The 13,924-nt window shown below is 33.7% G+C and overlaps 1 protein-coding gene across 2 annotated transcripts in view; it reads right to left on the reverse strand.

The window, feature by feature from the left end:
• NAV3 (neuron navigator 3) overlaps positions 1-13,924 on the reverse strand; it is a 327,264-nt gene that overhangs the window by 43,042 nt on the left and 270,298 nt on the right. For both annotated transcript variants that reach the window (XM_045553320.1, XM_045553319.1), the window contains exons 23-24: positions 10,607-10,690; positions 1,158-1,269 (exon numbers count right to left, since the gene is read on the reverse strand). In XM_045553320.1, the coding sequence (XP_045409276.1) occupies positions 1,158-1,269; positions 10,607-10,690 (196 nt within the window). The remainder of the gene's footprint in view (positions 1-1,157; positions 1,270-10,606; positions 10,691-13,924) is intronic.

The following is a 13,924-nucleotide window of genomic DNA, read 5'->3' on the forward strand; positions in this document are numbered from 1 at the left end:
GAAGAGATCCAAGAGATATTAAAGAGGTGGAATTAATAGACGTTGGTGATTTATTGAATCAGGAGAGGAGGAGGTATGTGCAGAATCGTATGTAAGCAAGCTTAGGTTATCAACAATTAACAAATAGAGACAAAGGCATGAAGTTACAAAAGAAACTTCAGAGATTTCAAAGGATCAAAAGGAAAACCAAGAATGCGTGATATCACGAACATTAGAAAAAAACGAATGTTTCAAGGAGGGGAGAATGGACATCAGTAACAAATGCTGTTTCCATGTCTAATACAATAAGAATTTTAAATGTTTTACTGGATTGAGTGACATATAAGTCACTATGGATCCTGGAGAGAATCGTTTTACTGGAAGTCGTGGGAAGAGAAGCTATACTCCGGTGGGCTAAAGGGTGACTGGTGGCTGGAGATATTGAAAGAGTCCTTAAAATTTTCTCCAGAATTTATCTGGAAATGGGAAGAGAGATAATAGGGCACTGAGATTTAGAAAAAAGATTTGTAAGTTGGGAAAAAGTTGAGCATAGTGAATGTATTGAAAAGAGTCAAGACATGAATAAATAGAACCTACATAAAGAGAAAAAAAAATGACACAACATTAATAATGAGCATTTCTTCAGCAGTGAGCCAAGCGGTGGAGGTGGTGGCAGAGAAAAATTATTTCCATTGTTTAGAATTGCCAAAGCATGGCAATAATCAAAAGCAGAACAACTTTTAGTCTGTTTGCTTACTGTCTTAAAATTGTCTATAGGGAATGTACCTTTTTTTTTGCCCCAACCCTGAAGGTGCTCTCAAAGCTCATTACTTGCTGTGTTACCATATTGATGATCTTATTTTTATATACAAATCTGAATGATCATACTCATACTGGGTTTGTTTTGCTTCAAGTCAGATATGCATGTATTAATCAACCACCCATCTTCACTAAATTGAGTTGAGAGAAATGTGTGTACAACTATAGAAGCAAATTCCTTAAGATCTATTTAAATATTATTTGATAATGAAAACCATTGTTCTTGAATTCTGACCACATTAGTATCATCTTACTCATTATAAAAGGTAGTGCCACTGAGTAAATCCAGCTTTATTCTAATTGAAAAATAAAATAGATGCCTATTATATTGGGTGAAATGGAAATATTTCTAAATATACCTTTGGGAGGGTGGTCTGGACCATTCAGTGCTCCCTGAATAGCGGCCTGTGCAGCAGAGTTCTGGGCTTTCAGCATTTCAATGGTTTCCCTTAGTTCTATAAGTTCAGATTCCTGTGGAATAAACAGAATTTGGAAGTTTTAATACCTAGAGAGAAAAATAAGATGTACTTTTTTATAGCTGGCTATCAAATAGGTGTGATTTTATGTAGTACCATCCTCCTGGAAGATTTGGATGCTTGGTTGACCTTGTCAAGTGGTGCCTAACAATTTCTATCCAAGAAAGAATTTTTTTCTCTTGGTTTTTGTCTTATAAAAGTGATCTGAATAGTCTTTATCCCTTTCAAAGGGTGGTACCCAGAGCTGATCAGTACAAAGTAAAGCAGGATATCACATCAGCCAATTTAGATAGCACACTCATTAATATTACCTATGATTATATCAGATATTTAGATATCAGTGTTGCACTGTTGCACTGCATTGTATTTATTGTCAACTGGAAGCCCTGAGTTTTTGTCAAGTGATTTTAGATATTGTCTGAAGTATTTTTCATCTGGATAATTGATTCTTTGTATTCAAATGTGAAACCTGGAACTTACCTCTAATTCACTTTTATTAAATGTTATTAAATTCTGCTAGCTTATCAAGATCATCTTAGATTCTGATACTTTTCATTTAATAAAATTCCTAGTATGGAGAGCCAGTTTCACCAAGCCAAAGCAACACAGGAATAAAAATATGTGAATAGAAATATATGTAATATATAGTCCTTAAATAATGGTTAAATTACCCCAGAAAAACAGCTTATAAGTCATATTTTTATAAAGCATATATTTTCTTATTTAAAATAATTTTAAGATGTATACCAATAAAAATAATTGCATAAATTTTGTTTTTCATAGTTATTTGTTAAGTGAATTGTTTTACCAAAAATGACTTATTATGAGGATGATAGCATAACAAAAAAAGAACAGAAAGAAAGAAAGAAAGAAAAAGAACTGAAGGCTGTTTTGGCATAGATAATATCTCCATTAGAAGCTCAGTAACAAGGGGTATCCTTTTTGGTGGTAATACAACCCTAAAAACTAGATCTTTGTCAGCCTCTTAGAGAAAGAATTCCTTGGTAATGTATTTGTCATGCATCATTTTCCCTAGCATCTTTGGCACAAAGCCAAAAAATCGGGCTTCAGTTCTTTATTCCATGGCAAATAAGTTATCTTTACTCAATGTCTCCCAGAATATATGAAAAAAGGGTAAATGTCACCAACAACCATCTTTCTGGAAAATTGCTTCATACATGGGAATGTTCATTGACTATTCTAAACTTAGGCACTTAAAAAAAGATAGGCAATGCTAACTGAAATGATATCCAAGTTGGAATAGATACCTGGCCCCTCATATATCTATTTTCATTAGCTATCTGACATATTTCTGATAGAGAATAGTTAGATTTAAAACAGATAAACCTTCTTACAGACTTTTAGTAACTTATAAGTCAAAGAATCTCATAATGGAAAATCAATAGCAAATTCCTACATTTATAGAACAGTCTTCAAATACTTGACTGTAATCCACACACATTCATTTATTAAGTAAAATATAATATTTGTGCAAAATTTCCAAGGTCATAATGTAAAAGTCAGACCCAACTCATCATAATTTCTTAGTCTCTCCAACTTCTATATTCTGCCCACTGTTCAACCAGCAAGATAAGTTTACCAAAACTTAATATATTTTCTATTCCCAAAGATATAAAATATTTTCCAGAAATTCATTCTGTTTTTACAATACATTTATTCAAAAAGGATACATATGGTGCATACTTAATGGAATCACATAACTTAAATATTACTTCTACAACATGAACACTAGGATGCAAATTAAATTTTAATTAAAATCATATTTTCATTTTTAAATTTAAAATAAAATGCTTGTGCTATGGATTAAAAATCTGCTAAAACATTTGGCTGTAGCTTTAAAGGAGAAAAATAGAAATGAGAAGATCTCACACAAATGTCTAAGAATTGAGCTTAATTTGAGTTAGTTGATTTCAGTGTCAAACTTTAATCTTCTCTAGAGAAATCTCTTCTAAAAACTGTTTTTAAAAAGATTAAAAGTGGAATGAATGTTCAGGGAATGTTGCTTTTTCAGAATACCGTGTTTAACATGACACAGAAGAATGATTACTTACTACAATTAAGTATCTTTTTAGAAACAACAGATTTCAGCAGGTTAGTCATTACTCAGTGTGGCACAGTAAACCCAAAGGAAGAATAACTAGATAAGAAATATATTTACTATATAACTTTGGGAAGTCATGTCTATGAAAAAATTAGTTCAGCCAAACTCATATTAATAGTTCTTTAGGATAACTTTCTAAGTATATGCAAATACCTACCAAATAGTCCATAGTCTTTGGTTAAAAGGATAGCTAAAATCTACATTGACATAATCTCTTCAAACTTGTACTAGTTATCTTTCCATATTTGCTAAAATTCTTTCCTTCTTTCTTATTTCAGTTGAGATATGCTCTCACCTTGTCACTCTGAGGCTTTCCATGTAATTTTTCCCTTTGCTTTAAATATTTTTCCTCACCCATAAAGGCCATGGTGAAATGTTGCCATACCTTTGAAACTGTTTTTTCTGTTAGAAAAAATGAAAAGGTGCCTTTTTTGTGCTTCCAGACTATTTAGTGAATTTAGCTTATTTATTTGCTGTTTTATGATCTCAGTAAATATTGGAATGGTTTTGTTGAAATGTTTTTGTCTGCATTAAACAGATGTTTCTCCTTTTGAAAGAATAATATAAAACTCTGCCTTTATTGCAACATAGGGTGCAAGACGGTGTTTGATCACTTAGTGAGTAGGGTGCCATATAAAATATCAAAAACCTTAATATTTTTTATCACCAGAAGTCTCAATATGGCTAAATAGGTAGGATCATCTACTTTGGACAGCACCAAAGTCAGGTTTTCCTTTCTCTCTTTCTGAATAGTGTTATAGAGATGAATATAAAGCACTTTAAAATAAAAGCTAAACTGAGATGTAGAAATTGTTTCTCAATAGTTTGTTTCTAGTCTTCATTTTCCCCCTCATAATTATAGTTAGTTGTTCACATTTATTTCTAAGCTATATTTTTCTAAGCCGTTAATAATGCATGGAAATTGCAAGGCTGCCCCAGGCACAACTAAGAATTCCTTCTTTTGTGTCCATAGTGGGGAGTCTGGATCAGGAATATGCTTAGAAATGAGTGCCAGAGATGGCTGAGTACAAAATCATTAGATAATCTGAAATATTTTCATATAATTTCTTTATTTTGAAAGTGATCAATAGGAGATAGTTAAGTTTGAAAATCCTATTAAACCTTCAGACAAAAGTCTGAAACATGTATATGACGTCAGGATATGGATTTAAAGTCAACTTCTTCAGTTGAGTAGTTTGCAGTTTCCTACTCTCCTCATTAAATACAAAAGAGAAGATTGGGGCTAGAATAATTCTGCAAATGATTTTGGGAATAAAATGATCAGATCATATTTTGTTGATACTTCATACTTTTCAAAAGTGGTAAGTATTTTAAAATCTGAGAACCAAAAAGTATAACTTCACATCTCCTTAAGGAACCATTCAAGATAATGATGTCCCCAACACCTGCTGCCCAGAAGGTTCTAGCTTTCCATGAAAGTTTCTCAAGTAAAAGAAGCTGGATGGGGTCAACATCTCTTTTAACAGTTTTGTGCATGTCTCTTGAGTCTAAACAAGTTATCAAGGCCAGACCTGAAATGCTTTAAAAAATGATCAAATATTGTGTCATAATACTAGCCTTGCCTGGTGTTCTTTCCAACCTAACTTCCTAACTATATTGGACCTCTTTCCAAATTTCTTACTAATATAGGCCTTATTGAGAACCTCACAAGCTTGGCAACAAATCTCATCAACCAACTTTACCTCCTAGGCCAGGTTCTTAAAATTTTCCACTAAATCTATCTTTTGCTTCCTCACACTGACACTCAGTTAATCTCACAATAACCAGCTATAGTTTCCTGGAACACATCCCACTCCACACCCCACTCTTTCATACTTGAAATCGTGCTAATTTTTCCTCTGAAAGAACCTGGAATCCCTACTGCATCATCTGAATTAAATTCACCAAATCCCAGTAGTGTAAGTAATTTGAAAATTATGCATTCACATTATTCTATGTCCCCTAAAAGATTAAGAGAGTTATTGACTGACTCCAGCAATATACATTTAAAAGCACTTCCAAATTACAAATATAATATAAACTGGGAAGAGTTAGCGTAAAGATCCAACGCAACTTAACTTTTAGCTCCTACGTTATCTTCAAATTTCCTCATCTTCAAGGTTTAAATTCTTGTTCAGCTAGTTACCAAAGAAAGTAGTTTCACAGAGGTAAGAATGAGCAAACCCTAGCCTAGGCTTTATAGTTAGCAGAAAGGTCTGTATCTGAGCTTCATCACTCATACAGGAGATATTCCTCTGTCCAGCTCGGACCTTCTAACATGACTAAACTATCATACCTTAATATATGTTCTAATTCCCCTGGTATGACAGCTGCAGAGAACTAATTTGAAAGTCTTCTGAATTTCAAATTCCTAAATATTTTTCAGTGAGCTTTAGTAAATTTGAACACAAAGATTTAACGGTAGTTCTGTAAAAATCTCACTCATAAAAAAATCCAGATTTTCAGAATTCCTGCCATTTTGATGATTTGTATCACAGCCTTTTTCAACTAGCATTCTATGAAAAAATTAAGCCCGGCACAATGATTTGAGTGACTATTTTCTCAATTTTTTTTTTTTTTGAGAGAGAGTCTTGGTTTGTCACCCCAACTAGAGTACAGTGGCATCATCATACCTCACTGCAACCTCCTACTCCTGGGCTCAAGTGATCCTCCTGCCTCAGCCTCCTGAGTAGCTGAGACCACATATGTGTACCCGGCTAATTTTTGTCAGCATACCTGGCTAATTTTTCTATTTTTGTAGAAACAGGGTTCTAGCTTTTGCTGAGGCTGGTCTCAAACTCCTAGCCTCAAGCAATCCTCCCACCTCTGCCTCCCAAAGTGCTAGGATTATAGGCATGAGCCACCATACCCAGCCTATTTTCTGAATTCTGACAATGGTTGCACATAGCTAGTACTATTCTAGATTGTGAGAAAAGAAATTATTTCATCACATATAATGGATGCCTCAGGGCGTTAGGTCTTAATTCTTTCATGGAACCCTGGTGAAATGCTGCTGAAGGGACACAGATCTGAAATCAGGGTAAAAACTCTTGATCAAACTATGTCAATATCATAATCTACTGAGTCTTAGATTAGATATAGGGTAATGCCTACAGATAATTCCACCCTCCAGCCAGCATATTGACAATTCTGTTAACTTTTACCTCTTTATAGATTCATTATTATATAACATGCCATCTTCCAGAAGCTACTGGGAATACTGTTAAACTATAGAAAAATGCTGCCCAATTGATCTTCATTAACCACCCTGTTAGTCCAGTGTCAAAAATCTTTGAATGGCTCCTTCTTTTCAAAGACCAGATTCCTTAGACTTCTTTTCTAGCCTTAGTTTCACATTTCCCACAAAATCTCTATTTTACCTTAATATTGCCCATAATTTCCTCTTTGCTGATCATGCTCATGCATGCTGTTCCTTCCTCTATGACTGTAGTCCCCAACCCCCAGGCCACGGCCTGGCCTGTTGGGAACCAGGCTGCACAGCAGGGGGTGAGCAGGGGGCTTCATCTGTATTTACAGTCACCGTCTCCCTTCACACTCAGATGGGACCATCTAGTTTCAGGAAAACCAGTTCAGGCTCCCACTGATTCTGCATTATGGTGAGTCATATAATTATTTTATTATATAGCACAATGTAATAATAATAGAAATAAAGTACACAATAAATGTAATGCATTTGAATCATCCTGAAATTATCCCCTCACCCCTGTCCGTGGAAAAATTGTCTTCCATGAAACTGGTCCCCGGTGCCAAAAAGGTTGGAGACTGCAGCTCTATTACATACATTTGTGCATTTTCCCTGAATTATCCTCTTCACCCTCCCAAAGTCTCTTCTGTGCCACCTACACTCTATAACCAGCACGAAGATGCAATGGTCCTCTTTGAGAAGCCACATGACATTGTACTGTTATATTTCTAATGGCATGATAATTTTCTGGCTTCTGAGTTATTCATACATGTCTTTTCTTTCTTACCAGGCTATGAATGTATAAAAGTAGTGTTCTGGCTCACAAATTTGGCAAGAGAATCAGCGTTACTTGGCATCTGGAAAGAGGAAAATTGTTAGGAATGAATCCCTCCCTATTCAAGGAAGGGATTTTGGTCTATAAATCAAACTAAAATTTTGATGTATTAATAGTATCAGGCTATTAATGCCATGTGATTGCTGAAAATGACACTGTGAAGCCAGAAGACTAGAATTCCGATCTTAGTTTATGTATTTCTTAAGTATGGAAACAAAAACATGTAACCACCACCTTGGCCTTTGTTTCTCCATGTGTTAGCTTGTCATCCAGTTTCCCAATATCCTCATTTTCAGCTTTACTTTTCTCAATGGTGCTTATTATTACCTGAAATCCTATGTTTTAATTATACTTTTTATCATCTGCCACCTACTAAAATATAAAGCCAATGACAAATATATACATACATATGAAGAATATAAACTCCATGAGGAATATTATGTATGTATAATACATTTTTAGAGTTTATATTCTAGTAGATATCTATATCTATATGTAGCGAAATAGACCTATATCTGTCATTCTGTATGTATCTTATATACACTGTCTCTTCTCAGAACAGTAGAAATTCAATATAAATTTGATGAGTGACTAAATGGACAAAAACGAACCTTAGAACTCCGGGAACAGAGTTTAAAAATCTCTGCTCTGTAATTCCCAAGCTCTTCGCCAGGATTGTTGGATCACCGGAGAGCAATATACCCTTTTATCTCAGCTCCCTGAAGAAGTACCTTTACTGAAATATGATTAAATGTTATGCCCTCAGCTTTTAGAGAAATGTCTATTTGAACAGCGATTTTGTCTTTTGTTATTTCATGACCCCAATTTAAAAACCTTTGCAATAAATTCGTCCTTCAATTCAGTGCCAAAGAGTTTGTCTCTTCAATCTAAATTATGCTCTTCTGGTCAGAAAATGAGAATTGAAACATACCAAGCAATCTCCCTTTGTGCCTTAGCTTCCCTGACATTCAATTTAGTTTAGTGTTTTCCAGTAGCAATCATCTAGGCTCAGGTGTATTGTTATATACATTCCTCTACTGGTTTTCATTAAATTCTGTCATTGCATTATGCCATATGACATTGTAATTAATTGTATAGGCTTCTCAAAACCACTTTGGAAATAAGAAAATTATAATCTCAATTAATAAATAAACTAGTTACCAACATTGCTGTGTCAGTATAGTTTGCAATTAGAAAAGAAGTGATTTTAAGTTAAAAAAATGATACAAGCAATTTCAGACATCATGATATCTTTTGAGAAAATTTCATAATTTTGGCAATGTTATTGTAAGGATAATGTACATACAATTATAAAATTCCTTATATTAGAGAGATGTGTTTTTAGATATTCAGGAATCAATCATAGGCATTGTAAACTAACAAGCCTGTATATTTTTCTAGCTTCTATGAGAAAATTTATTTATAAATATAAAAGAGTTGAAGGAAATATGGGGGGTAAAAAATTCTATTAATTTTGACTTCTTAATGATATTGAGACTTAAATACTATCCCTCATTTCCAGCAATAAGCTTGGTATATGCCCAATGATGAGTTTGGTTCATCTTATAATTTTGAAGGGAAAAAGAGAGAAATATAAAGGAAGGTAACATTTTCTTTATTACCCACTTAATATGCATGTGACGTAATTACAGTTTCTTTCTTACCCCTCACCGTGATCCTACAAGGCAGTTATTATCATCCCCTCTTTTAAAATGATGGATTTGAGGTTCAGAAAAGGTTAGATGAACATGTTCAAGATTACAAAGTTCTTAACAGACACAACCAGGATTCACACTCAATATTACTGGACTCCAATGTTTTTATTCGCTGGGTTTTTAACATTACATAGAGAAATGGCAAACTACCAAAAAAAAAAAAAAAAAAAAGAACAGAAAAGAAGAATGGAAAGAGAAGAAAGAAAATTTGTGAGCTCAAAAGAGTTTATTAGCTGTCTTAGAACAGGCTTGACAGGAATGGATAGTGTTCTCTTTCAAGGGCAAGAGAAATCAATGAAATAGAAGAATAAATTAGAATACATAGAATATAGTTTGCTAGTTATACCAGGCAATTATAAGAATAATAGATTTTCTCTTCTGATTTCATTATGGATTGTTCATTTAGTTTAAAAAAATTTTGTAAAATGACAAAATTTGGTAATACATGCTAATTTTGTAAACCTAATGACATACCTTTTAGAATCTAAAGACAAAATTGAAGCCATCCTTATGGATAGATATAGGAATAGATTCTGAAGATATCCAAAACTTTTTAGATGATGATCTGTCTGAGAATCAGATGAAAACTGTGGACACTTGACCATATTTTACAGATGTACAGCTTTTACAAAAATTTTCCCTACAACTTCAGAGGCTTCACCTGACTCTGATACCCAATCAAAGAAGTTAAGGCCACTGGACTAATAGCAGAGAAGTTAACTTGTTATCACAGGGAAAGTGACCAGACAGACTCTCTGGTGGACCTTCTTAATATATCTGCCTTTGTGAACTAAATTCCTTGTTCCTTTCTTTTTAGCATTTCTTCGCCCACACCACACCATAAGATTCTTCATCTTCAGGTTGATCTTAAAGCTTTTGACATAATTTAAATTACTTTACTTCAAAGGCAGCATCTTCAGATGCTCAACTAGTTCTTGCTATTCAAAATCATACAGGATTGTCCCTTGTTCCATAGATGATGTAACCTGAAGTCCCTTACTCTGTAGAGTCCTAACATCTGTTCCAGGCATCCATCCTGCATATCTCAGCCCACGGCCATGGTCTATAATTACATTTAGTGACCATGTATTTGTGAAAACTCTTGTCAGAGTGTGATTCTTGTCAACTGCATAACAGTTTGCTACTAGAATATTCTAACTCTTACATGACTGTTTCTCTTGGTTAACATTTGATATTTTAGTAGTTCCAGTCAGAAGTAAAAGAATAGCCTGCCTAGAGAGAACTTTGTATGTATCTGTGTGTGTGTGTTCCAATATGGACTAATCTGATCACAAGTCTTTAAAGTTGGAAAAGCAAAGATATCTTATCATTGTTCTAATTTAGCATAGAGTGGATGCTCCACAGTATTATTTTTAAGGAGCTGCAGGTATTATTTAAGCATCCTATGCAACTTGCTGTCTTCTTTCAAGCTCCCGTAACAGTTTCTGAACGTACCTTTTGTTCTGCTGTCATGGTTAGACTTTGCAATCGGCCAGTCATATTCCCTAAACTCTTTTCAAAAGCTGCTACAAGGTGAGCCTGTGAACAAAATGGAAGAAACATAGTTTAAATGTCAGAATCTTATGTGGATGGATGAAAACTCTTCATTTTAAAGAATGCTTATTTCAAGTGTTCTAACTGTAAATACTACGACCATTGTGGTTAGCTCTCAATGGTGACTCTCCTTTAACACAACTTTTCATTTATCATTTCTAAACAGTGGCATCTTAAAATTCAGTGTTTAAATGTCTCTTGACATTTAGTATGGGTTTAACCTCTGAAAGAAGGTGGCATTTTGCAAATAATAATACCTTTTGACTTCCATGGCATAGAGGGATTTGGTACTCAAAATGCTGAATAAAGTCTGAGCTGCCAAGATTTTAGACTTAAAGCCCAAAAAGAGGTCACTGAAATAGTCAACGGACAAATGTTCCTCATTTTTATACTTTCATGATGACCTTTGAAGATACTGTTAGCTCCTCTATTGTAATGATACTCTCCTTCAAGTGTCAGACATCTGCTGACAGGTATAACATTATCTTTCCTCTTTCTGCTTACAAAGAATTGAATCAAAAAGAGTTGTCTCTACTTTCCAAACTCTTTTTCAATAAAAAGCCATGTCTTTCTGCTTTACATTCCCTTCAACTAAGGAAATATAGATCGACTAGGTAGAAATAATATTCAGTCATATTTTATTTAACATTAAGCTTTTGTGGCTTTGGGGTTTCATTTTAAATTTCAGAGAATTATACATATTATAGTACATAACTGTAACTCTTATGATTAAGAAGCATTTGGCAATCTTTTTACAGCTCTAAAATAGGCCAGATTCTATCGGCATGCCATTATACAGTTGTTTGAATCCAGAATATCAAATATGAAGAGGTACTTCAATCTCTTAGCATGGCTTGAGGTCGAACTATATGTACAATATCTCAAACTGATATAGTTTTATTGTGCCCCTAAAAGGATATAAGGATTGGGTAGATATTTAACAACCTAAATCTATAATCAAATATATATGGCACAAAATTTGTCAGTCCTTGGCAAAAGATCGATTTTGTTTTTGAGAGGATGAAGTGAGAGGACTCAAATAAAATACATCTCCTTGCAGCTGTAGCAGAGCTGAAATGCTTAAGTACCCACAATCGAATGGATCACAGGAGTCCTGAGAATTAGGGCTCTGGCAGTTTATTCCATTATTGGTAAGAGTCAGAATCCACAAGTCCCCTTCATTAGCATCATGATACAAAGGTGTCTTTGTTCCTAGCTCTGAACTCATCCTGGGCTGCCCTGAGACTGCAACATGGAGAAGACAATTTTGTAGAGAATATATCTACTAAACTGCAATCTGTCAGCACAACTCTTCACTTTCTTCCACTTCCTTCCCTTTCTTTTTCCACTGTCTTCTCCCCTCCTTCTCCCTCTCTCGTTTTCTCTCTTACACACATACATACACACACATACTCAGGTTTGTTAGCAGACTTAATTGGATAAAGAGCACTAAAGAACGAATACTGCCTTATAGTGTAAAATACTTTCAATAACAAGGAATGTCATGACATCTAACTTAGTACCCTCAGAAAATAGTGTAAGGCTATGTCCCATTTTCTCTCATATTATAACCTTTTTTTTGAATTGTAAAAATAATACATATGTAAAAGTGAACAAAATGAAGCTGTACAATCACTGATTTATCACATAGAGAATATTCATGTACTCACCAGTCAAGTCAAGAAATAGGATATTTCAAGACCCTCACCCCTCCTCCATCATTGTTGCTTCTCCCTTCCTCAAAGATAACCACTATTGCAACTGCTTTGGCAACTATTTTCTTGCTTTTATTTATAGTTTTTATACCTAACCTTGCATTCCTAAACGCTATGTTTTAATTTTGCCTATTGTAAAACCTATCCAAGTATAACCATATAGCATGATTCTTTTCTGTTTTCTTTTGCTTAACATTGTTTTTGAGATTCATCCATGTGCTATATAGCAGGATATGGTCTTTGCCATAAAGCATTCTTATATGCAAATTTACAATATATTTGCCCATGATAGTCACTTATGATTTCTGTTTCAGCTATTGAAAGTAATCCCACCATGACCATAAAATGGGTTACTGAAACCTAAAACTAAAGTTGCTTGTTTTCTTTAAAATAAGGAAAATTCCAGCAGAAACCTTTTGTTAGCATTTACTAAAGGAAATATAAGATTCTACTTAATATTGCAAAGTTTGAAATGTTGCAAAGTAGACAAATGTAAGGTTTAATTATTGGACTGTGAATGTATAAACTTGAAGAAATTTACTTCACTTTATCCTTTGTGCATATTTTATCAGTTTTATAGGAATTAAAAATACGGCAGAGAAATCAGGATTGCAAAGGATATGCTGTATAAACTATAATGCTTACATTTTGTTGTAACAACTAAGTACCATCAGAATATCAGTTTGTAATCTCTGTAAAATTGCTTTTCATTAATTATTCACAAAAAACTTCTAATTGGTTACTAAAAATATATTGAGATATGTTGTTTTCAATGAAAGGTATGTTAACATTATGTTAGTGAAATATTGTTTTAAATTTATGTCACCTTGGCTTAGTTTGTCAGATTAACTTTGTGACTTTGGAAGTAATTAAAGATCAAATTTTTCACCAAATGGGGTAAACGGGAAAGGAGTAAAAGAAGCAAATAAGGTACACTTTTTTCTAGCAATGATGATCTTTATCCCTTTAATAAAGAGAAAATGGAAAGTAAAACTGATTAAACTTATAGGATAATATATCTTATCTGCAAAATACTATAAGACAATTTTCAAAAAAGATATCATGGATTTTCAGAGGGATTGTTAATCATAGTTTACTTGGTTCTGAATTTTCCTTTGGCAGTTGTATGATTCTCAAGTCAGAGTAAAATTTTTTTAATATGATGATAAATATCCCTTGACTTGTATCAGGTTAAATCTGGTAAGGTAATAAAATAGATAAGATTATTGATTCTGTCAATCTCTACCATAAAAAAAATAGACAAGACTGACTCTTAGGGGAGGATAGTTTTAATACATACTATCTTTGGTTTTGGAATCATACAACATAATAGAATAGACATGTAAAGAGAATAACTGTGATGCTAAACAACAAGAGGAAATATCATTCTATATAATGTCTACATTGCATGTGTTCACATGGAATGAAGTGACAGCCCATCAACCAAGTAAAAAATATTCTAAGCATAGATTGATATGGGGATATATATACACACACACATACA

Source organism: Lemur catta, chromosome 6 (assembly GCF_020740605.2).
Source record: "Lemur catta isolate mLemCat1 chromosome 6, mLemCat1.pri, whole genome shotgun sequence".
NCBI classification, from domain to species: domain Eukaryota; kingdom Metazoa; phylum Chordata; class Mammalia; order Primates; family Lemuridae; genus Lemur; species Lemur catta.